This window comes from Sus scrofa, chromosome 6 (genome assembly GCF_054392235.1).
Source record: "Sus scrofa isolate SSC_HxYL_T2T_F1_AM1 chromosome 6, Sscrofa_HxYL_maternal_Yorkshire_Landrace_v2.0, whole genome shotgun sequence".
Lineage (NCBI taxonomy): Eukaryota > Metazoa > Chordata > Mammalia > Artiodactyla > Suidae > Sus > Sus scrofa.
This window is the reverse complement of record NC_139388.1, coordinates 14101819-14127707: the sequence shown is the minus strand read 5'-3', so window position 1 is coordinate 14127707 and position 25889 is coordinate 14101819. Positions and strand designations below refer to the sequence as shown.

The window sequence follows — 25889 nt, the reverse complement described above, 5'->3', positions numbered from 1 at the left end:
CTCTCCACAGTCCACCGATGGGTTTAGCAATTGGCACCATTCGGCTCCCTGCCCCTTTGGCCCTCATTTAGAGCCAGGTGTGCTGTTCCAGTGATCAGAGGGTATCACAGACCAGGCAGGCAGTTGACAAGATGGTGTGGGTTACCGGCTGCAGGGCGTGTTGAGCCCTCCTGCCACCTTTCCAAAGACGAAGACGTCTTCCTGAATGTCTCTGTCCAGCTGGGATGCCGGCGAAGCTCCTTCCAAGCGGTGAGCCCATCTTCAGTTCCAGTCTTGTTTGCAGTGATTCCCTGCCCCTCTGCTCCAAAAGGGACCTAACAGCCTGCAGCTGCTGCACCCTGGGCAGGAGCCCAGCAAACTTAGGCTCAAGTACTGCTCACCACTTTGCATTTTTCCCCATTGCTGGTCCACAGAAGCATTCATCTTTTTTGAGTCATGTGGTGTGTTTTCTAGTTGTACTTTTTCTGTATCACTGTTGTGTTTTTGGGTCAAAGTGGGTGTCATCGAACTGGAATACTGGCATGGTACCAGGCTTCCCCTCCTTCTTAGCCTCGTTTCCCTTCTGAGCACCTCTCACACTGCTTCCTCTCTTCCCCACCTCATTTTGTTCCTGGCCTTTCTAGAACTTTGCGCCCCCTTTTCCTCTCAGAAACCCTTCCTGTGCTAGTGGCTTGCGTCCCTTGCACACCTGCAGTCACTCTCACATACCTGGCTCATCCCCACAGACACTCAGACTCACTTTCTCTCACTCTGAACCCATCTGGACCTTTACTAGCCCAGTCTCACCCCCCACAGCCCCGCCACCCACCTACTCCTAATCGCTCACAGCAAATGAGCAGGGCAGTATAACATTTTAAGACCCAGTAAAATGTAGAAAATTTACTGCCCAAGAATTGCCACTTCAGGGAGTTCCTGTCGTGGCACAGTGGTTAAGGAATCCGACTAGGAACCATGAGGCTGTGGGTTCGATCCCTGCCCTTGCTCAGTGGGTTAAGGATCCGGCGTTCCCATGAGCTGTGGTGTACGTCACAGACGCGGCTCGGATCCCGCGTTGCTGTGGCTCTGGCGTAGGCTGGTGGCTACAGCTCCGACTGGACCTCTAGCCTGGGAACTTCCATATGTCTTGGGAGCGGCCCAAGAAAATGGCAAAAAGACACACACACACATACAAAAAAAAAAAAAAAAAAAAAAAAAAGAACTGCCACTTCAGGAAACACAGGCAAATAATTTATAATACTGAGATGAGGAAGGATTTTCTAGTCATGACATAAAACACAGATTTCTTAAAAATGTAATTAAACTTTTGTGCAGTCTTGGAGTTCCCGTCGTGGCGCAGTGGTTAACGAATCCGACTAGGAACCATGAGGTTGCGGGTTCGGTCCCTGCCCCTTGCTCAGTGGGTTAACGATCCGGCGTTGCCGTGAGCTGTGGTATAGGTTGCAGACGCGGCTCGGATCCCGCGTTGCTGTGGCTCTGGCGTAGGCCGGTGGCTACAGCTCCGATTCAACCCCTAGCCTGGGAACCTCCAAATGCTGCGGGAGCGGCCCAAGAAATAGCAACAACAATAACAACAACAACAAAAGACCAAAAAAAAAAAAAAAAAAAAACACTTTTGTGCAGTCTTAAGATGATCTTGGGAGTTACCTTCGTGGCTCAATGGAAACAGATCTGACTAGTAACCATGAGAATGCAGGTTCGATCCCTGGCCTCCTTCAGCGGGTTAAGGATCCGGCATTGCCGTAAGCTGTGGTGTAGGTAGCAGACTCGACTTGGATTTGGCGTGGCTGTGGCATAGGTTGGCAGCTACAGCTCCAATTTGATCCCTAGCCAGGGAACCTCCATATGCCACGAGTGTGGCCTTAAAATGAAAAAAATGATTTCGCAAAGACAAACGAGGAAAACATCCACCATGCATGACAAAGTCTAATTTCCTTAAAAGGGAAAGGTGGCTAAAATTCATTGAGACAAGCCAATAGCAAAATGGTAAGACAAGAATGGACAATGGAGTTCCCGTCATGGGGCAGCGGAAACAAATCCTACTAGGAACCATGAGGTTGTGGGTTCAATCCCTGGCCAGGGAACTTCCGCATGCCATGGGTGTGGCCATTTAAAAAGAAAAAAAAAAAAAAAAAAAAAAAGACACAAATAAGTTGAAAGTCAATGGGAGTTCCTGTGGTAACTCAGTGGTTAACGAATCTGACTGGGAACCTTGAGGTTGCAGGTTCAGTCCTTGGCCTTGCTCAGTGGGTTAAGGATCCGGCATTGCCATGAGCTGTGGTGTAGGTCGCTGATGCGGCTCAGATCTGGTGTTGCTATGGCTCTGGCGTAGGCTGGCAGCTACAGCTCCAATTAGACCCCTAGCCTGGGAACCTCCATATGTCACAGGTGTAGCCCTCAAGAGACAAAAAGGGAAAAAAAAAAAAAGCATGGACAGCAACCCCAAAGAGAAAATACAAATCCCAAAATAAATTAGAAAAAATAGCAATTACGTAATTTTTGCTACTCAGACTGGTAGTTTTAAAAATTGATAAAAAAAAAAGAATATTGACTAAGGTTCCACTGATATGTGTAGCAGAGAAGGATAACTAGTAGCAGGTATATAAAGACCCTTTGTGTATTTCTGTTGTTAAATCCACTATGAGTCCTAATCATCTAATAACAATGGCTTGGATTTCCTTTCATTGTAAATAATTACCAAAAAAATCCCTACATGTTTTGAATTTTAAAAAATTGATAACAGAGGGGGTTGGCAAGCAGATAATAGGTATTTTTGTTACCACTACACTAACATAAATTGGTAACACTTTTTGGCAGGTTACATTAGCTATGTGTTAAAATGTTAAACGTCCCCACCCTGACCCAACAACTCCACTTCCAGGAATACATCCGGAGTGAGTCTCCATGGGGCACTAACAGGAGCGGGAGCGGTGTTCACTGCCTATCTCTAGGAGCCATGAACTAAATGCTGGGGCAGCTCTACACTGGAATGAAGCTTGTTGAAAGTGAGGTACATCCATGTCACATGTCCAGGATACAGAGGTAAGTGAAAAGGCAGGTCACACAAGAGCATGAATAGACCTATCCACATTTTTGTACAAGAAAAGTGAACTGACAGATGCAGACAGAAGGCGATGATAACTCCGTGTTGACTGAGCTGCTAGCAATGGTGATCCCACACAGGTGGGGACAGAGGGTGCTTACACTCAATACACACACACACACATTTTAATGAGCATATATATATATATATATTAGTCTAGTAAGCAGAAAAATACAAGTAAAAACAAATCATGATTAGTAAAGCGTTTCATAATTATTTTTAAATTTCTGAACATAATAAATGTTGGGTATACCACTAATTTATCCACTCTTATTCATACAATGTATGAATTAAAGTGGTAACCAATAGGTCCACTATTATGGATGAACAGCGTAATCAGAGTTTTCACTTAGTCATAACTTCCTTTTCAAACGCTGCTCCTTGCCTCCAGGCAGAGTGTGACATCCATGGGTGAGAATCAACTCACTGGCCAGACATGTTTCAGAAAATCACCCAGTGTCCCCTGGCTGCTGTGACACCAGCTACCTGAGCAAACAGAGCAGCTGCAGCAGAAGGCAGCCCTGTGTCACCACCCTAACCATATCAGTCCTGCTGAAAATTCACTGACCTTCATGTTTCTCCCACAGTCGGAGGTTTACACAAATAGCCAAGATGCTCACACAGGGAGAAACAGGAAATCTCCTCTGCACAGAGAATACAGGTAAATGAGATCAGCTGGAACATACCTGGATTTGAGGTGAATGAAGGTGGACATGGGCAAGAGACATCTGTGACAAATCTCAAGGATGGAGAAGGGGGGCCATTCAGCTGCTGCCACCTATGCCCCATCCATGCAGAGGAGGGACATCGTGGCTGTGCTGCCTGGGCCTCTCCTGCCCTCTGCCTATACCTCCAGAATTTCTTCAGGGGCTGGAGGCTGGTCTCACCACCCCTGGTCAATGATTATGAACAGTGAACACATCATTATAAAGATGAAGAAAACCGTGGCTTTAAGGGACAAGGGGGAGAGTTCCTGTTGTGGCTCACTGGAAATGAATCTGCGTAGTACCCACAAGGACCCCGGTTCAATCCCTGGCCTCGCTCAGTGGGTTAAGAACGGTGTTGCTGTGAGCTGAGGTCAGAGACTTGGCTTGGATCCCGCTTTGCTGTGACTGTGGTGTAGGCCAGCAGCTGTAGCTCCAACTGGACCCCTAGCCTGGGAACTTCCCTATGTCATGGGTGCAGCCCTAAAAAGCAAATAAAAGGGGACAAGGGGGAGTTCCCTGTGGTGCAGTGGGTTGAGGATCTGGAGTTGCCACTGCAGTGGCTTGGGCTGCTGCTGTGGTGCAGGCTCCACCCCTGGTCCAGGAACTCCCACAGACTGCGGATACAGACAAAATGGGACGGGTAGGGGGAAAGGATTACATTTTTTTATGATGCAAACTTTTTGGTCTACCTTCCCCATCATTTGCACAATTTTTGCCAAGTCCAAACGTAATTTAAATGAGGTAGGTAGTTTCTCGCTATCCGTGCCTCCTTCGTCTCTGTGGTGACTGCCCAGGCTCGGCCATGAGCACTAGTGTCCCGTGCAGGGGGAGCGCCAAGGGCGGGCACCAGCGACGGCTGGAGCTTCTCAGTTGGCTATTTTCTCAATCTCGTCCAAATCATCCGTGTCCAGTCTTTCTATTTTCTTGTCTGGGGGAACCAAAGAGAATTCAAAGAGAGATCAACGTGGGGACACACAGAGACACACCCCCAAGGGAGGGGACAGCACAGCAGGGAGGGAGGAAACAGGTCCCCCGCCTAGGGACATGCCAGGCCTCTGGCCACAGTGGTCCTTCACGGAACCCCAGAGGCTTCCGGTGACTGAGCGAGGGACGTGGACGGCAAGGAGGGTCAGAGGCCCAGGCCCCTCAGCCTGGCCGGGGGGCGCTGTCGTTCAAGTCCCCGAGCCCCGAACTCTCCAGCTGTGCCCTTGGCGAGCTTCTGAGTTGGAGGGAAGGACAGGAGTGCGACGGGGACAAGGGCCTCTCTCGGGGCCCCGGGGAAACCTTCCCCCCTCCTCCGCCCCCTTGCCCTTGGCCCTGTGAGGTGAGGGCCCGGCAGGGACACGGCCGGGGACTCACTGAAATGCTCCTGGATCCTGTTGAGGATGTTCATGCTGTGCTTGCTGTCCACCATGTTCACTGCCAGGCCCCTCTTGCCAAAGCGGCCGGTGCGCCCGATCCGGTGCAGGTAGGTCTCGTTGTCCGGGTTCCCGTCCTTGTCCACGGGCAGGTCAAAGTTGATGACGACGGACACCTGTTCGACATCGATTCCTGCACGAAGGACGCGGGGAGAGGAGTAAGGACGGGAGACAGAAATCACCGTCGCCCACCATCAGGCCTCCTCTCACCAACCTCGGGTGGAAGGAGGGTCTGGGACGGGCCGGCTCTGGGCTTTGGACAAAGGGGCAGGTCGCAGAGCCCCCAGGGAGAGGACAGAACTTCGGCAGGTGCTGACCAAAGGCCAAGTCAGTCAGAGAGCCTCGGCTGGATACCAGCATCTGGAGAGCAGCTAAAGCCTTGCTGGGGCCCCAAGAGGAGCAGGTGCCCTTCCAAAGAGCCACCCGGTCAGGACGCCTGGCTTCTGTGAAAGTCCTCATCTGCTGAGGGAATCCAGACAGGCTCTCCGAGAAAACGCCGCCGCCCCCAAGCCCACGGGGTCTCCCCCAAACCACCGGAGCGCCCCGCATAGGGGGATCTCTCGCTCTACCCTGAGCCTGAGCCGGGCAGAGCCGCACACAATCTGTGCTCACCGCGGGCACACACGTTGGTGGTGACCAGAACCTTCTCTTTGCCCTCTCGGAAGCGCTCAATCACTGCAGCCCTCTGTTCCACCACCATTTCGCCACTCAGCAGAGCCACCTGGTGGCCTTCTTTTGAGAGCTCTGCAGCCAGCCAACTCGCTGTTTTGCGGGTCTGGGAGGGAGAAAACATTGGAAAAGTGAAAAGTATCTTAAGGAAAAAAACCTTTTTTGGTCTTTTTAGGGCTGCACCCACGGCACATGGAGGTTCCCAGGCTAGGAATCGAATTGCAGCTGTAGCTACCGGCCTAGGCAACAGCCACAGCAATGCAGGATCTGAGCCTCGTCTGCGACCTACAACACAGCTCTTAGCAACTCGGGAGCCCTAACCCACTGAGCAAGGCCAGGGATCAAACCTGCATCCCTATGGATACTAGTCAGATTCATTTCTGCTGAGCCGCGATGGGAACTCCATTAAGAAAAGATTTTTGATCTTGAAGAGTCTACTAAAACTTAGCAGTAAAGAGTTAACTTTCCTAAAACTGTGAACATGATGTGATATAAAAGTAACCTGTCACCTGGGTGATAATCTCTGAACTTTTACGTAATACCAAGGGGAGAAAAATCAGAGAAATTCTAAAGACTACTATTAGCCTGGTCTCTTCAAGAAAGGAGGTGTCCTGATATGAACAACTGACTTTATTTTTTTAATTTTTAAAATTTTTTGGCCACACCCATGGCACATGGAAGTTCCAGAGCCAAGGATCAAACCCAGGCCATTGCAGTGACCCAAACCATAACAGTAACAACTTAATTCACTGTGTGACAAGGGAACTCCTAAAAGAAATTTTTTTAATTTACAAGTATTCCAGTATCAGAGCTAAGAGCTATCTTATTCTTGAGTCCCTTAACAGCATTTTGATGTTTTCTTCAGTGATCTTAAGTACTTATTCCTGAAGAAAATTTCTGGCTATTATAAACAGGTCTATGTGTTTGTGTTTGACATTGGAAAGTTACTTCTTTTCTATTAATTTTCTAACCATCTTGTTTAGTTTCTTTTTTTCTACAAATATCAGTTAATTCACTTGTGTTTTCGAATATATAACCTACAAATAATATAAAGTCCACGGGGCTCTAAGCTTAGACTTGGCATATACCTCAGAATGCTAAGAAACTGTTTTTTACATCTTCATCACAAACCATTTCCTTTCCATCCAGCAGAGAGGCAGGGGGCGGGGCCACACCCTTCATGGAGCTCCACCCCCCACAGGCCCCTCCCTCCTGCTGCTGCTGCTGCTGCTGCTGCTGGTGCTACTCACATGGCAGAAGATCATGGCTTGAGCAATGGTGATGGCTCCGTACAGGTTACACAAGGCCTGGAACTTCTCGTCTCTGTTATTGCACAGGACATAATACTGCTTGATGGTGTCCAATGTCTCCTCCTCACGCTTCAGTTTGATGATATTTGGGTCTGGGACCACTTTCTGGGCAAACTTCCAGACAGAGTCTTCGAAGGTGGCAGAGAAAAGCAGCATCTGGCAGTTCCTGGGCAGCATCCTGCAAGGGAGGGCCCAGGTGTTGGGCATGACCCCGACCGAGCGTTTCTCTGGAAGGAACAGGAGCACAGCCTCCCCCAGCTTGGGGATCTACGTCCCCAGGAGGGTGGCACATCGAGGAGCAGGTGTGGGGCAGGGCCGGGTGGTGTTAGGAGTCCCCTAAGTCTCCTTCCTCAGCCCAGGCTGGGGGTATGGTCATTTCTGACATGGAAATGGGCCTCAAACCGGATGCCCCTGAAAGCAGTAAGCACCTAGCTGGAGCAAGAAGAGGAGTGTGAAGTGAAAGGAGAAGAGGCTGCAGAACAGGAGGCCGAGGAGAAGTTCCTCCTGGCCCAAGAGCTCCTACCTCTGGATGCGGATGCTCTGGTCTTGGTGGCCCTGAGTAGCTATCATCACGTCTGCCTCATCCAGAACAAACACCTTGATCTTCTTGGGGTCAATGAACTTGAGCTTGGAGCACCAGTCCAGAACGGTCCCAGGGGTGCCAATGACAATGTGCTCACTGATCTTCTGACCTCTTTCCACTGTGGAGACAAGATGTCTTCCGTGAGTATTTCCATAGCTAAACCAGTTGTGGAACTCAAAGCCTTGCTGATTCTTCCACAGCTAGAAGAAGTTAATTCCAGATGTCAAAACATAGGAGTATTACCCAAAAGTTTTGTGTTCTATAAAAGGGGTTTAACAACACCTATCCCATTGCATTGTTTTCAGGATTAAATGTGTACCCACCCTGATTGTTAGTTTCCCCTTTCCTATCGTCTGCTGTAGTTCACCATCATGCAGTTCTTTTTCGTTAGCATTACTCATTCTTCTAATACCATCCCTTCACTCACAGTTCACTGATTTCCTTGTAAAGTGGTAGATCTGAGTCCTAGGATACTGGCCCAATGATTTTTTGATTTGTTTGACATTCTAATTGTGTAGACATTTTTTTCTAGGTACAAGCTCTCTCTGATTTACTTTTTTTGTGTGTGTCTTTTTCTAGGGCCGAACCCGTGGCATATGGAGGTTCCCAGGCTAGGTGTCTAATCAGAACTATAACTGCCAGCCTACGCCACAGCCACAGCAAATCGGGATCCGATCCCCGTCTGTGACCTACACCTCAGCTCACGACAATGCCAGATCCTTAATCCACTGAGTGAGGCCAGGGATCAAACTTGCAACCTGGAGTTCCCGCCGTGGCATAGTGGTTAACGAATCCGACTAGGAACCATGAGGTCGCGGGTTCGATCCCTGGCCTTGCTCACTGGGTTAACGATCTCGCGTTGCCGTCGCGGCTCGGATCCCGCGTTGCTGTGGCTCTGGCGTAGGCCGGTGGCTACAGCTCCGATTCAACCCCTAGCCTGGGAACCTCCATATGCCGCGGGAGCGGCCCAAAGAAATAGCAAAAAGACCAAAAAAAAAAAAAAAAAAAAAAAAAACAACACAAACCTGCAACCTCATGGTTCCTAGTTAGATTCGTTAACCACTGAGCCACGATGGGAACTCCCAAGTTCTCTTTGATTTAAAAAACGTATTACTCTTAAATTCTAGCTGGTGGGAGCTGAAATGATACAGCCATCTAACAAAATTACTAATGCATACTCACATTTATTGCCTCGAACAGCATAAGCAAGCTTTAGTTCAGGGTGAAATTTGCCCATCTGCTCAATCACTTTTCCTGTTTGAAGCGCCAGTTCATATGTCGGGGAGAGGCACAGACACTGACAGGCAGATCACAGAGGATGAATTTAGGAGAGCCTCGTAGTAACAGACAACAAGCTCTAAAGCAACAAGTATACTGATGTCACTACCACTTGAATAGGCAACCAGGCCCACTTGTCAGTTGCAAATGGTAGCCTTCTGTATGGAGCCTTCCCTGGCTTGGCAGATGCCTTCAGAAGCCACTGTTTAAGGGTGCTGCTTCCAAATTAATTCTACCCACATCAGGGCCTGGTGTGCTACTGGGCTCTGCGTGAGCAACTTTGAGGCATCAGAAGCATTCAGGCTCCTCCAGGGGCACCCTCCTCAAACCCCACCTGATGGCGCTGCCCTTCTCAGTTCAAGCCAGCCAAGGCCCCAGGATTCCCCAGCTCTCACCTGGGGGTATCTCTCTGCTGGTTCCACCCGGCTGAGCATGGCCAGGACGAAGGCAGCTGTTTTACCTGTACCAGACTGAGACTGGGCAATCAGGTTCTGTGGGCTGAATCAAGGAAGAGCAGAAATGAAAATTATATTGGTTAAAAAAAATCAACTGTCCAAATGTTCTTTCTGGGTGGTATGCATAGGAGTTTTTTTTTTTTTTTTTTTTGTCTTTTTGCCATTTCTTAGGCTGCTCCCGCGGCATACAGAGGTTCCCAGGCTAGGGGTCGAATGGGAGCTGTAGCTGCCAGCCTACGCCAGAGCCACAGCAACGCAGGATCCGAGCCAGGTCTGCGACCTACACCACAGCTCATAGCGACTCTGGATCCTGTGCCACGACGGGAACTCCAAATTTTCCTCTTTATGCATCTATTATCCAGGTTTTCTTTTTCTATTTTTTGGCCACACCCATGGCATGTGGAAGTTCCTGGGCCAGGGATCAAATCCATACCATAGTTATGACCTGAGGCACAGCTGCGCCAACGCTTGATCCTTAATATGGTGTGCCACATAGGAACTTCCTATTATCCAGGTTTTCTACATTGAGCACAATGATAATTTTTTATATATTGTTTAAAAACCTGCTTAAGTATTAGGGAAATGAAGATTCCTTTAGATAGGCTCAACAAAGAAATCCTCAGACTCTAGCATAGCCAGTTCACCATCATGCAGTTCTTTTTTGTTAGCATTACTCATTCTTCTAATACCATCCCTTCACTCACAGTTCACTGATTTCCTTGTAAAGTGCCCTAGTTTTGCAACCCCAGGGGGCCCATAGAAATTGACTGCAGAGTAAGATCTACCCAGACAAATCCCTGGGACATTTTCTGCTGAGCCATAATGTGTCTCCAGGACGTGGCTGCTTCTGTGCATTACCTTGTCTCATCTTTTATGGAAAGTATTAAGATACCAAGTCAAATGCTTTAGAGGGAACGTCCACATTTTGCTTCATGTAACCCAATGTTGTGGAAATAGGTGGCATTATATCAGTAAAGATAATAATAATAATGATAGGAGTTCCCGTTGTGGCACAAGAGGATTGGTGGTGTCTTGGAAGAACTAGGATGCAGGTTTGATCCCTGGCTCAGCACAATGGGTTAAGGATCTAGCATAGCCACAGCTGTGGTATAGGTCGTATTTGCGGCTTGGATCTGACCCGTGACCCTGGCAACTCCATATGCTGTGAGTTGGCAGAAAAAAAAAAAAAACTGAATGAAAAACGTTTTATATAAAGTATGATACTATTTATCTCAGGTTTAAAGATATGTACCCTTTAGATCCTTAGGAACACACAGATATGCAGTAAAGGATAAAGAAACATGAAAGAATGACCACCCACTTCAAGATGACACTCATCTGTGTGGGGGAGGGGGCTGAGAATGGAGAGAGCTACACGGGGGCTTCAAATGTCAGCTAGAATAACAAAGCTTATCTCTCTCTCGGCAGGATGGGGTTACTGAGGTGTTCCTGGTATTGCTCCTGAAACCTTTTTGCAGATCTCAAAAATCTCAAAAAAAATTTTTTTCTTGCTTTTGCGTTTTGAGGGCCAAAATTATTTTTTAAAATATAGTTTTAAAGGCGTTCCTGGAGTTCCCGTCGTGGCGCAGTGGTTAACGAATCCGACTAGGAACCATGAGGTTGCGGGTTCGGTCCCTGCCCTTGCTCAGGGGGTTAACGATCCGGCGTTGCCGTGAGCTGTGGTGTAGGTTGCAGACGCGGCTCAGATCCCGTGTTGCTATGGCTCGGCGTAGGCCGGTGGCTACAGCTCCGATTCGACCCCTAGCCTAGGAATCTCCATATGCCGCGGGAGCAGTCCAAGAAATGGCAAAAGACAAAAAAAAAAAAAAAAAAAAAAAAAAACCTGCACAAAATAACAGCACTAACTGTATCAGTTCTTATTAAGTGGAAAGAGTAGAAACTGTACTGAATTGCATTTGACTCTCTCTGCATCTGTCCAAGCTGTTTCCCTGTAGAAGCATGTTGCCTCTAAAGGCCCATACTGTGCTCAAGAACACTACAGCTCTTGGTGGAGGACATTAAACTCAATTCTGAAGAGGTGCACTGGGTCTGTATACTTACGGCTCAGCAAGCATCATGGGTAATGCATTCTCTTGTATCTTGGATGGTCGATTGAAGCCCATGGCATAGACTCCCTGGAGAAGCTGTGGTTTCCTAAAGAGGCCAGGGAGAGAAAGGATGGATTCCTAGTTGTTGAAATTGTTTGAAGGGCCTAGAATTTTATTTTTCTCTATAGCTACTAAAGAATAATACTGCCTATCTCTGTCATATATATTTTCCCATGCCTTAAAAATATATATCTAAAACAAAACAAAACCAACATTTTCCTCTACCAAGTCAGAATCTGAAACTATTATGCAATTTATAAAATCCAGGCTAGTTTCCTTTCTTGGAGAAATTCATCTTTTCAGGAGACCCACAGATTTCATTGGCCTTGGATGACAAGCATTCCCTGGATACTGTAAGAATGGTACTTATTAATTCACAGAATAAAATAAATTATAAAAGATATATCTAAAAATAAACGCTGCTTACTATAGTGCTAAGATAAGGAAGTCCCTTTAGAGAATGGTATTTTGGTTTCATTTGAGGATGCTCCAATTGAGCCAGTCATTTTGTATTCCCTGGGCCTTCCAGAGCCAGTTGTGCAAGAACTCAGGAAAATGGAGAGGTAGAAAACGGATTTAGCCAGTTTCTAGTAAATAGGTAAAAGGAATTCAGTATTATACTGAACTTCACAAATGGTCAGATTTACTTAGTATGTCCAGTCAAAATCAAGACTAGAGAAGCACCAACTTCTTGTATAAATAGATACACAACAATTATCAGTTAAAGTTGCTCTTACGGCACATTTATTTACGCTTTTTATTTTTTCCATTATTGCTGATTTACAATTATAGCACATTTACAATAAGCTCTCTGCTACCTCTAAATTGACAAGACGTTAAACAAAAATCACACCAGATTGTTTCTGAGAAAAGTCAAACCAAGTAAAGACTGTTCTCTAAGCCTTCCTTACAGTTTTACACGCTCTCTAAAAGGCAATTCTTCTGGCACATGGTGGTTTTCAGACACAAAGAACTTGGAAAAGTAACATACTTCCATTTGGAAGAAAAGGATATGAAGCTTAACAGATTCTGGTTTGATTGCCAAGGAAACAAAAGTCACTACTAAAAGAGGACTCAGTGATCCAAAAACTTTCAGTGGCTCATTATTTTTCTTTTATCTTGAAGATCTTTTCAGTACAAATGAGACCAAGTGTATTAGGTGACCTAGGTTTTGTTCATTTCCTTTGGCTACTAACAATTAAATCAGAAAGAACTTGCTTTTTCAAAGAGGAATTCATCACTGGTTAACCTGAGAGGTCCAGGTCTTAAATGAAAGGAACTTAGGAAAAAAAAAAAAACACCAATACTTGGAAAAGCAAACTGTCACAGCACATCTAGCTGCCCTGACAGTTTATGAACAGAAACAGAGATGACAGATTTGCTGAAAAAAACACCCTTGACAGAGAAAATACACATAGAAAAGTAAAACTTCCTGAATATATTGAAAAAGCCAAACTTTAAAAACCTTGTTCTTAGTTATTGCTTCATTAACAACTTGATTTGGTTCTTGTTACCTCTTTTATCTTAGTTTTTATTTTATTTATTTTTTTAAGTGCCGCACCTGTGGCATATGGAAGTTCCCAGGCCAAGGCAATGATGGACCCTTTTAACCCACTCTAAGGGCTGGAAATGCAACTTGCATCTCTGCAGCAACCCGGGCCACAGCAGTCAGATTCTTAACCCACTGTGCCACAGTGGGAACTCCAGCTCTATTTTAGGTGTCTCTTACTCTAAAGCAGTGGCAAAAGTTGGCAGGAATGTGGCCCCAATTTGCCCACAGAGGGCATAAGATAGATTTTGCTGAATAAAGGCAAGGAATCCATTTCATCCAGCACTTTGTTTTTCACAGCTTTTCTATTATTTGAGTCCTGGTAGGCAGCAAGAATGATATTATGGTTTGTGTTACTCATAGCACCCAGCACAGTGTCATGTACATAAACCAATGACCCGTAAATACCTCTTTACTAACTTACTGAAGTAAACAAAAAACTTGGTACGAAATTACATGTTTAAAATAAAGACATGTTTGGAGTTCCCACCGTGGAGCACTGGGCTAAGAATCTGAGTTTCCCCTGTGATACAACAGGATCAGCAGTATCTCTGGAGCACTAAGATGCAGGTTTAATCCCAGCCTGGCACAGCAGGTTAAGGAGCCAGCATTGCTGCAGCTGCAGCGTACACAGCAAATGCAGGTGGGATCTGATCCCTGACCCGGAAACTCCATATGGGGCAAGGAGGCCAAAAAAGAAAAAGAGAAAAAAAAAGAATCCAACTACAGTACCATAGGCCACTGTGGAGGTACGGGTTCAATTCCTGGCCCGACACAGTGGGTTAAGGGATCTGGTGCTGCCACAGCTTTGGCACAGGTCATAGCTGTGACTCAGATTCAATCCCTAGCCCAGGAACTTTTAATAAGCCACAGGTGCAATCATAAAAAAAATAAATAAGGACAAGTTAGAAGTCATTCTTAGGACAAAGTACCATAAATGTGCACCCTTAAGACTTCCTTAATTCTGGGTTCTGGATTTGAGTTTGGGCTTTTTTTTTTTTTTTTTTTTTGCTTTTTAGGGCTATACCTGCAGCATATGGAGGTTCCCAGGCTAGGGGTCTAATCGGAGCTACAGCTGCCGGCCACAGCCACAGCCACAGCCACAGCCACATAAGATATGAGCCTTGTCTGCGACCTACACCACAGCTCGAGGCAACGCCCAATCCTTAATCCACTGAGCGAGACCAGGGATGGAACCCTCAACCTCATGGTTCCTAGTAAGATTTGTTTCCACTGTGCCACAACAGGAACTCCCTGGGTTCCGGATTTTTTAAAAAATTCTGGAATACTAAAGGCTGCTTTCCACTCTAGGTACTGGGAATCCTGCACAGGCTTTTTGGACAGATTTTATAAAAGCAGATTAACTGTTCTTAACACTGTAAACCCTATAGTCTAACAAAAGGGCTTACCTAATAAGAAATGTTCCTGACATCCAGAAATCACCTGTCAGCCAATATTTTATTGAAAGTTCTAAGAGCATAAAAGAAAAAAGACTTTCAGCTATGATGAATAAATTTGCGGCATTTAAAAATCCCTACCAAGAGGAGAACTGGGTAGCTGAGAGACAAGGATGGGAGGGAGACCATCACTTTTTCATACTTTTAAACTTTTGAATCGTGTGAATTATCAACTAGTCAAAGAAAGGAAATAACACATCAAGATTTAAAAAAAATAAAAGTAGAACATAAAATTTCCACAAGACCTCAGAAAAGCTAAATCTTACAAAGGAGGGACTAGCAAGGAATAGCTGTTCAAAGAAATGGATACTCACAGTCGAAGCTCCTCGAAGGACTTCACTGAGTACAGCGGGGAGTTGGGATCCCGCTGCAGGACTTCCACCTGGTTGGTGTTATCGACAAGGTTGCTTCTGATCAGCTTGTTGAGTAAGGACTGGGCAGCTCTGTCCTCTGTCAGCAAAAAACCAGTAGACCTTTATACTTCAGGCAAACCCCACCCTTGTGAAACCTCTCTCCCCATGTCTGCACCCACACTAGGGCGGCCCAGCAAGGGGGGAGGAAAACACAATCACACCCTTAAGGTCTTGAAACTTTTTTTTTTGCTTTCTATGGCCGCACCCACAGCATACGGAGGTTCCCAGGCTAGGGGTCTAATCGGAGCTACAGCTGCCAGCCTACACCACAGCCCACATGGGATCTGAGCCATCTCTGTGACCTACACCACAGCTCACAGCAACGCCAGATCCTTAACCCACTGAACGAGGCCAGGGATTGAACCCACAGCCTCATGGTTCCTAGTCAGATTGTTTCTGCTGTGCCACGACAGGAACTCCCAGATCTTGACCGCTGGACTCAAGCAGGCCTTAAGTTGCCTGGCAAGTCTTTACAGTTCTACATGCCACCCATCCACACTTCTCTCTTCCACGCCTAACCCCTCCACTTTCTCACTCATCTGATGACCCTGCTACTCACTTCGCTGAGAGATGAACAAAATCAGAAGCATCTTCACACACTGCTGTGACAACAGACACACCTACCTGCGCTGGAGTGCATGCTCTGCACCTTCCCTGCTGTAACTGAAGATGGACAGCTATGCCCCGGAGGCTAACCCCCTACTTGTACAAAAGGCCCCATCCCTCTTGCCAGCAAAGATATTTCTCCCAGCAATGACCCATCTCCCCCTTGACTAGATGACTGCCACAAGCATGTGTGTATGTTTTAACAACTCCCATCATAATCTCCTTCCTTCTTTACCCCATGTCCCCATCCAGTTACTTCCCCGATGCTCTGCTCCTCTTTATGGAACATTCCCTGACAGGGCTGTATATACTCACATCTCCATTTCCTCTTCTCCCCTTCTCTACGGAATATATACTAAATAGGTTTTTTTGGGCCATGCCTGCCACTTGTGCAAGTTCCTAGGCCAGGGATCAAACTCGTACCACAGCAGTGACAACACTGGATCTTTAACCCACTGAGTCACCAGGGAACTCCTTGAATAGGTTGTTAAATTTAACCTCAGGGAGTTCCCATTGTGGCTCAGCGGGTTAAGAACCCCACATAGTGTCTATGAGGATGCTAGTTTGATCCCTGGCCTCACTCAGTGGGTTAAGGATCTGGTATTGTTGTAAGCGGCAGTGTAGGCTGCAGATGCAGCTCAGATCTAGCATTGCTGTGGCTGTGGTGTAGGCTGGCAGCTACAGATCCAATTCAACCCCTAGCCTGGGAACTTCCATATACCATGGATGTGGCCCTAAAAAGAAAAAAATAAATTTAACCTCCCCACTTGACCTCAATAGCCCTTTCCAAGCTCATCAGTGATTCCTACACTCTAAATCAACCAAATGAGGAGTTCCCATTGTGGCGCAGCAGAAACAAATCCGACCAGGAAACCTGAGGTTGCAGGTTTGATCCCTGGCCCCACTCAGTGAGTTAAGGATCTGGCGTTGCTGTGAGCTGTGGTGTAAGTCACAGATGAGGCTCAGATCCTGCACTGCTGTGGCTGTGATAAAGGCCAGCAGCTGTAGCTCCAATTTGCCCCCTAGCCTGGGAACCTCCGTATGCCGCTGGTACGGCCCTAAAAAGCAAAATAAATAAATAAATAAATAAAAATTAAAAAAAAAAGAAAGAAATATTTCATGGAAAAAAATTAAAAATAATAATAAATCAACCAAATGGTCAATTTTTAGCTCTCTTAACCAACTCATTACTTACATATTACTCCCTACTTCTGAAACACTCCCTTCTTCTGGTTTCTAGGCTACCACTCTCTTTGGCTTCTCCTTTGATCTCAATCTCATTGCTGATTCCTCTCATCTCCTTGTCCTTGTAACTCAGAGTGCCTCTGACTCCAGAGAGGCGTTTCATGTCTTGGGTGATGCTATGTTTCTTGCTATAGGGTTTCAAAGAGTAGTTACCTTTCTCTTCTTCATCTGTTTTCTCTGGAGTGGAACTGGCTTTGATAACACCTACACAAGAAAACAGTTATCATAATCAGAAAGGCAAGTATCAATCCACTCAAAAGACTGGCTAAGATAAACATCAAACCTTATTTAAGTGATCAAAATATAAATATTTGGTGTTTCTTTATGTTTAACAGATTTTCATTCCTAAGAAGTTTAGTGCATAAGAAAATTTCATGTTTCTAAAAATACTGGCTGACTTCAAAGTGATCAAAATATGTCATTGCTGATTTACTTATCCTAATTTAAAATACAGCATTGGGAGTTCCCATTGTGGCTTGGTGGTAATGATTCCAACTAGTATCCATGAGGACGCAGGTTCAATCCCTGGCCTTGCTCGGTGGGTTAAGGATCCGGTGTTGCCGTGAACTGTGGTGTAGGTTACAGATTCGGCTCAGATCCTCTGTTGCTGTGTTTGTGGTGTAGGCCGGTGGCTATAGCTCTGATTGGACCCCTAGCCTGGGAACTTCCATATGCCACGTGTGGGTCCCTAAAGAGGAAAAAAAAAAAAAACCAACAAACAAACCAAAAACCAAAAACCAAAACAACAGCGTTTTGGTAGCAGACAAAATTACAAATGAGAAAGAAAACAGATGTATTAAAAAGAAGAAATAAAATGATGACTTTGTGGAGAATATATGATTGTAAACCCGAAGGACTAAGAGTATCAACTTAAAAATGACTACAGGAGCTCACACTATGGTGCAACAGCATTGGCAGTGTCTTGGGAGAGCTGGGACGTGGCTTCGATCCCGGCCTGGCACAGTGGGTTAGGGAGCTGGCATTGCTGCAGCTGAGGCTTAGGTTGAGACTATGGCTCAGATCTGACCCCTTGCCCAGTGGCCTGAGCACTCTATATGCTGTGGGGCAGCAAAAAAAAAAAAAAAAAAAAAAAAAAAGACCACAAAACATCTCAGTAAAAAATAAAAGAGCTAGGTACAAAATAAACAGAGAGCAGTAGCTTTTATAAATACACAGATATAAATGAAAAAAATCATATTTATAAGAGCAACTAAAAACATAAAATGCCACAACTGGAACTAGACTAGTTATAAAAAAAATGTGAGACTTATATGAAGAAAACTTTAAAACACTCATAAAATAATGCAAAGAGATAAAGCTAAGAAATCCATAAATAGTTTAATAATGGAACTCAATCCAAAAGAAGGCAGGAAAAGGGGCAGAAAAACAAAATAGGGGACAAACAGAAATCAAATAGAAAAATAGCTAACCTAAACCCAAGCACATCAATAATTACATTAAATGTAAATGGATAAAATACTGCAACTAAAAGACAGATCATTAGAATGGATAAAAAAGCAAGATCCAACTATTAGCTGTCTACAAAAGGCACACCTTACTATTTATTTATTTAATTGAAGTATAGTTGATTTATAGTAGTATATTAGTGTCAGGTATACAACACAATGATTCAAAGATTTTACAGACTATACTCCTACAGGAGGCACATTTTAAATATAAAGATAGGTGTTGCCTTGTGGTACAGCAGGTAAAGGAGCTGGCATTGTCACTGTAGTGGCTCAGGTTGCTACTGTGGCAAAGGTTCAATCCCTGGCCAGGGAACTTCTGCATGCCATGGGTGTGGCCATTTAAAAAGAAAAAAAAAAAAGACAGCAATAAGCTGAAAGTCAGCAGATGGAAAGAGATACATCATGTAACCACTAAGCATACGAAGGCTGGAGTGGCTCAAGTAATGCAGATTTTAAGACCAAAAGCATCACCAGATAAAGCAGGATATTTTAAATAAAAGGGTCCAATTATCAAGAGAAATAAATGTCATATACCTGGCAAGAGATCTACAAAACACCAGAGGCCAAAACTGACAAAATTAAAGAGAGAAATAGACTATTCCATAATTGCAGTTTGAAATTTTAACACTTCTCTTTCAACAATTGAAAGAACTAGACCACAAAGCAAAGAAACAAAAAATCAAGATATAATGATCTGAGCAACACTATCAATAACATTGGCCTAATTGACATTTAGCGGACACTATACCCCATAAATGCAGAATGATATTTGATGGTTTCTGATCAAAATGCAATTATAGCAGTTCCCACTGTGGCTTAGTGGTAACAAACATTGACAAGTATCCATGAGGATGCAGGTTCAATCCCTGGCCCTGTTCAGTGGGTTAAGGATCCAGAGTTGCCTTAAGCTGCAGACGCAACTTAGAGCTGGCATTGCTGTGGCTGTAGTATAGCTAGCAGCTGCAGCGCCAATCTGACCCCTACCCACGGAACTTCCATATGCCATGGCCCTAAAAAGACAACCCCCCCAAAAAAAACACCCCAGTTATATTAGAAATTAATAAGATATTTAGAACCTACCCCCCAATATTTAGAAATTAAACAACACACTTCTAAATTATCCATGACCAGAGTTCCTGTTGTGGGTCAGTGGCAACAAAACTAATATCCACGAGGATGCAGATTCGATCCCTGGCCTTGCTCAGCTGGTTAGAGATCTGGCGTTGCTGTGTGCTGTGGTGTAGGTCGCAGACACAGCTTAGATCCAGTGTTGCTGTGGCTGTGGTGTAGTCTGGCGGCTACAGTTCCGATTTGACCCCCTAGCCTGGGAACCTCCATATGCTGCAGGTGTGGCCCTAAAAAGCAAAAAAAGAAAAAAAGAAATCAATGACATAAAAGACAAACACTGAAGAAAATTAATACTGCCTTGAAAAGCTAAAAAAGAAAAACAAAAATTTTAAGTCTTTAGGTAGACTCATAAATAAGAGAAAGAACATACCACCAGTAATAGAAATGAAAGAGGGAATATCACACATCCTATGGTCATTAAAATATTCCTAAAGGAATTCCCTGGTAGCTTAGTCATTAAGGATTCAGTGTTGTCACTACTGTGGCTTAAGTTTGATCCCTGGTCCAGAAAGCTTGGGCATGGCCAACAAAACAAAGCAAAACAAAACAAAAAACCCCAAACAAACGAACAAAAAACCAAAAAAAAAAAAAAAAAAAAAAAAAAAAAACCCAAAACCTAAAGGTCACAAAAATGGATTTGGAAAAAATGGGAAGACATAGCATAATTTTTATAAACTCAGTAGCCCACAGATGTTAAGTTATAAATGCAACATGGTCACAGAAGAAATGCTAAGATTCTTTTTCTTATAACAGTCAAGTTGATTCTAAAAGAATACATATGGAGGAGTTCCCTGGTGGTGCAGTGGATTAAGGACAGAGTTGTCATTGCTGTGGCTTGGGTTCAGTCCCTGGCCTGGGAACTTCTGCATGCCATGGGCACAGCCAAAAAAAAAAAAGAAGAAGAATACATAGGGAAAATAGGGAAGAAAAGCCAGGAAGACTCTAAAAAGATCACTGAGTGGGGGTCCCCACTCACAGATAGTAAAGCATGTCATAATACTCCAGCAATGAGGAACATGGTACTGGTACATGAATATGTGAAAGAAACTTGATATGATAGATGAGAAAACAGAGTTTAGTATACTGGATAGGTGGATCTTAAACTAGAGAGAAAAAATGAAATATTACAAAAGTGGCAATGAAAGAAATTATAGCCATCTTGAAATTAAAAGGTGAAACATTCTAGAGAAAACACTTTGTATCCAAACCTCACAATTCATACCACGAAAAATTCCAAAAGGATCAAAGACTGAACTATGAAAACTGACTCAAAACCCAGACACAATCATGTAAAAGACTGAAACATCTGGCTATGTAAAAATGTTTGCAGAGCAAAAATACACAAGAAAAATGTCAAAAGACAAACAAAACTGGTAGAAGCATTAGCAGCTTCTACTGGAGTTAAAATATGAAGTACTGATAACTTCTATCACCACATGTATATTTTTTTAGGGCCGCACTTGCAGCACATGGAAGTTCCCAGCCTAGGGGAGCTACAGCTGTTGGCCTACAGCATAGCTCACGGCAATGCTGGATCCTTAACCCACTGAACAAGGCCAGGAATTGAACCCTCGTACTCATGGATACTAGTCGGGGTTTGTGAATCACTGAGCCATGATGGGAACTCCCTATCACAATCTTAGAGTATGAATTTCTCTGTATTTAGAAAAAAGACAAAAAGCTTAATAGAAAAAGAAATACAAACTCCTTTAAACTTATGAAAATATTCAAACTTACTCATGAAACACAAATTAAAATGTATTACACTGATCTACCACTTTTTACCTATGAGATTTTTTGATGAAATATTTTGTGGTGAGGCTATAGGGAAACACTCTCATGCTTTACTGATGGGGTACTGTGAACATAGTGATAAACACTGCAAATGCATATACCTTTGACCATGGATATCCATTTTGGGGTAATTTATATTTGCATACACATATGGTTGTGCCATGAAGCACTGCTTACAACTGCAAAAGAATGTGACCAACCAACCATCTGTCAAAAGATGACTGGTTAGGGATTTCCCATCCTGGCACAATGGCAACGAATTCGGCTAGGAATCATGAGGTTGCGGGTTCGATCCCTGGCCTTGCTCAGTGGGTTAAGCATCTGGCATTGCCATGAGCTGTGCTGTAGGTTGCAGACGCAGCTCGGATCTGGTGTTGCTGTGGCTCTGGTGTAGCCTGGCAGCTACAGCTCCGATTAGACCCCTAGCCTGGGAACCTCCATATGTTGAGGGAGCGGCCCTAGAAAAGGCAAAAAGACAAAAATAAATAAATAAATAAGTAAATGGGGACTTCTGGACATAGATATGCACACGGGGAGACCACCACGTGAAGATGAAGGCCAAGACTGGGGTGTTGATGGCAGAGATTCCTACAAGCCAAAGAATGCCAAAGATGGCCAGCAAACCATGAGAAGCTGGGAAGAGGCACAGACTAGACTGTTCCTTACAACATTCAGAAGGAACTAACCCACCTGACACCTCCATCTCACACTTCTGGCCTCCAGAACTGAGACAATAAATTTCTGTTATTAAACCACCTAGTTTGTGATACTTTGTTACAAAAGCTCTAGCAAACTAATACAGGTGGGGAGTGGAATCTGGGTAAATGGTGATCCAGGATAGGAAGGAGGCCTTTCAACTGCCTATAATTTCTGAAATTTGAACCCAGATTAACCTTTCAAAAAACTAAATTAGAGAGTTCCTGTCATGGCTCAGTGGTAACAAACCTGGCTAGTACCCACGGGTACTCAAGTTTGATCTTTGGCCTTGATCAGGGAGTTAAGGATCTGGTGTTGCTGTGGCTATGGTGTAGGACGGCAGCTGCAGCTCCAATTCGACCCCTAGCCTGGGAACTTCCCTATGCCATGGTGCGCCCCTAAAAAGTCAAGGAAAAAAAAAAAAAACCTAAATAAAAAAACGTAAACATTTTTAAGTGAACAGTGACTGTACAATCCAATAGTGAGTCCTGATTCTTTTTTTGTCTTTTTGTCTTTTCAGGGGCCGCACCTGCGGCATATGGAGGTTCCCAGGCTAGGGGTCTAATTGGAGCTACAGCTGCTGGCCTACACCACAGCCAGAGCAACATGGGATCTGAGCCACGTCTGCAACCTACACCACAGCTCACTGCAATGCTGGATCGCTAACCCATTGAGCAAGGCCAGGAATCAAACCCGCAACCTCATGGTTACTAGTTGGGTTCATTAACCACTGAGCCACGACGGGAACTCCAGAGTCTTGATTTTAAGGAGTCAGAAGCCAGGTAAAATATGGAAAACTAATCTATCCTGATCAGTAATGAAACTGAATTTACTTGCTTTCAAATCAGGTGCTGACATGTGGCAAATATGCTAAATGAAAGCTCCTTTCCACATTGTCACTAAGAGCGCAGAGCAGAAATGCACATGTAGCTTGTAGTTACTCACCATTGGTATCTGGTTTGATTTTCTCTTCCTTGATCTGCAAATTACTCATCTGAATGGGAATAAAAGGAAACACTTAAGAGCAGAGATATATGGTAACTGAATACCAAGAATTACAACTGATCCTTTCTATTTCATACACCAGTTCTGAACTTCAAGGGTCCACTTATTCGTGGATATATACTACAGTATTACTCAACTCATAGCTGGCTGAATCCGAGGATTTGAGACCATATATACGGAGGAGCAATGTAAGTTATTTGGAGATTTTTGACTACAGGGTGAGTTGGGGGCTCATAACCCCCAAACTGCTCAGGGGTCAAGTGCATTTATTAAGCTAATGTACACAAGTCTAAAATAAAAAAATGGGGGACGGTCTTACCCAACTACTAGGAAACAATGTTTTAAAACATCAACTTACACCAGCCACCCAATAAGCAGAGCGGTTAAAATCAGACACCAAGTATGTTTATATCTGTGTTAGCCATAATACCACAACTACATTAGGATTGTAGGTTTAAAAAGATTTGAAACCAATTCTCAGTCAACTGTCTTTTACGGAAGATCTGGTGCTAATATGAGATTTAAACTCTAGAGTACAGAATTATATCCTATATGCTACTTTTCGATTTATTTGTGGCTGTCAATTTTGTACATCTGACCTGATTCCTCTTGAACTCCAGTGCCACACTTCCATATATGCCTGATGGGTACTGTACAGAAAAGAGTTAACACAGCAGGTATGACTGCTATCCTCAGGAAGTCAGCTTGCAGAGCTGGCCCCTGGCTACTTGGATTTTGAGAGGCCTCCTACCATCCCCAGAACTGCTAAGGGGTTCACTATGTTTATAAAAACATGTGGTTCATGATGACATCTTTCCTATTGGGAGTCTGGAATTTTGGCACCTGCTAGGCAAAGAATGACTGTGTGATGGGCCCTCAATAAAAGCCCTGAGCACTGAGTCCCTAATAAGTTTCCCTGACAACACCTCATATGTATTGTTACAATCTGTGGCTAGAGGAATTAAGTGGAGTTTGTGACTCCAATGGGAGAGGACTCCTGAAAGCTTGTGCCTGGTTGCCTCTGGACTTTGCAACATGGGCCTTTTCTTTTTGCTAATGTTGCTTTTCATTGTAATAAATCATAGCTGGGAATACTTACATGCTGGGTCCTGTAAGCTCACTGCCCTAACCCCCCCCCCCACCCCGCTAGGAAATCACTGAACCTAGATACCTCCTGGTGACTCCCAACACAGGTACTTACCAAGTTGTCCTTCTTACCTCAAATTCACAACAGCCAAACCTGAACTCATCACTCTACATATCAAATCTGCCCTTCCTCCCACTCCTCCAATCGTGTTATTAGAACATTATTAATACCACCTGTGGGATCCAGGTTGAAAACAATAATCTTTGCCTTTATCTCCCTTCTCTTCTTTTTTCTAAATCTTTATACCTCCACAATTATATCTTGAATCTATCCCCTCACCTTCACTTTCACCATTCAATATTGGCCCTCTATCTCCAGGCTATTAGAGTAACTTCCACAATTATCTCCTTTCTTTTAGATATCACTTCTAATATTCCATTCTTTGCAGTCCAGTAAATCTTGCCAGCTCTCAAATCCAAACTTGTCAGTATCCTTAAAAATCCCAAACCAGCCAAATAAAGGCTGTCCTCTTTAAGTTCTTAGTTAAGGGCCAGAGTACACTCTCTACATTATTTTCTACGCTTTTCCTACTACAACCCAATAGCCTTAAGCTGCAGCAAAAATGAGTTCTGACTTCTGTTCTCTATGGAAGTCCAGCACTTATGTGCATTCTAAAAGGCTGTTTACTTTCATTTCCATCTTAATTATTCTCTACTATCCAGCACAAACGTAAACTTCTTCACAAGGAATTTCTCTGATTTTCCTACTCATAAACATTCTCTCCCCACTCAGAGTTCATTTATTATATTTTTCTCACCATTTTCACAGCACTTCTCACATTCTAGCCTTCCTAACGAGACTGAAAGCTTCTTTCCTGGATTTAGTCCATTTCAACTTTCTGCTGAGAAACTGAAAATCCTCCCAAAGCAATAAAGGATGACTGGAGAAGAAATGTAATTTATACATTAAAAGGTTACATAAGATTTCAGACTACAAAAAACAAAAACAATCAGACAACCCTGTATTCTTAAAATCAATAGTCCATTACCACTAAACAGATGTAGCTTAGAGATAAGAACATAAAGTTACAGTTTCTAAACTATAATTACTTTCCCGTTGAATGGACTTTCATTAATCAAAGATCCAGTAATGACATTAAACGTCACTTCATACACCAATGAAACAATTTTGTAGTGCCTTCCCCCAACGTTTGCAACAGATCGAAACACTAAATATAAAGCTGAATCTGTTATTCTGCAAAGTGCTACAAAATGCCAACAGTATTAAGCACACATCTAAAAAACGTTAGTAAGAGTAGCACAGAATCACTCCGAAAACACATGAAAAAGAATCAGCATCTAAATGTGCCTTTTCCTTACAATCCTCACTTAGAAGAATGTGCAATGCAGGAAAGAGCATACTACCAGGGATAGATTTGCCATAGGATGAAAGTCTTTAACTGGCACAGATCAAGAGAAAAGGCTCCATATGAGTCTCTCAGCCTTAGCCGAAAATCAGGCCTAAGATTCCCCACAGCAAACCTTAGGGGTGTGTGGGCCACGGGCCTGCCCAACTCAGGGAGCTCCCTGGACTCCAAAGAGGGTTTGCTTGGGCCCTATTACCCTGTCACGTTCGCCCCTACTGGAGCTGAAGACACTAACCGACTTCACAGCCGCTTCCTGTTCGTCCACAGCCAGCGCCCACGAGTCTGTGGCCATTGTCCCGGACTTGGAAGGCCGACACGCGAAAACAACCACGGCAAGCGCAGCAACACCAGACTTTAATCCTCTGGAGCGCGAGAACCACACTCTC

General features: G+C 44.3%; 1 protein-coding gene and 1 long non-coding RNA gene across 3 annotated transcripts in view; one reads left to right on the top strand and one right to left on the bottom strand.

Annotated features, from left to right (window-relative positions):
* LOC102163267 (uncharacterized) overlaps positions 1–8115 on the top strand; it is a 14589-nt gene extending 6474 nt beyond the window's left edge. Inside the window, exons 4-6 of the long non-coding RNA XR_014805517.1 lie at positions 11–249; positions 2879–3039; positions 3688–8115. This is a non-coding gene — a long non-coding RNA (uncharacterized LOC102163267). The remainder of the gene's footprint in view (positions 1–10; positions 250–2878; positions 3040–3687) is intronic.
* LOC100524144 (ATP-dependent RNA helicase DDX19A) lies at positions 3224–25889 on the bottom strand. 2 transcript variants are annotated; one of them, XM_003126869.6, is made up of 12 exons: positions 25739–25889; positions 22931–22979; positions 17052–17102; positions 14949–15084; positions 11582–11674; positions 9461–9563; positions 8970–9084; positions 7728–7905; positions 7145–7382; positions 5838–6000; positions 5167–5358; positions 3224–4735 (listed from the first exon to the last, which is right to left on the bottom strand). In XM_003126869.6, exons 1-12 carry the CDS (start codon positions 25793–25795, stop codon positions 4674–4676), a joined length of 1437 nt encoding a protein of 478 aa, XP_003126917.1. In that variant the 5' UTR covers positions 25796–25889; the 3' UTR covers positions 3224–4673. The 2 variants fall into 2 exon arrangements, with proteins under 2 accessions (XP_003126917.1, XP_084815744.1); XM_084959618.1 differs by lacking the exons at positions 17052–17102; positions 22931–22979; positions 25739–25889 and adding an exon at positions 14587–14647.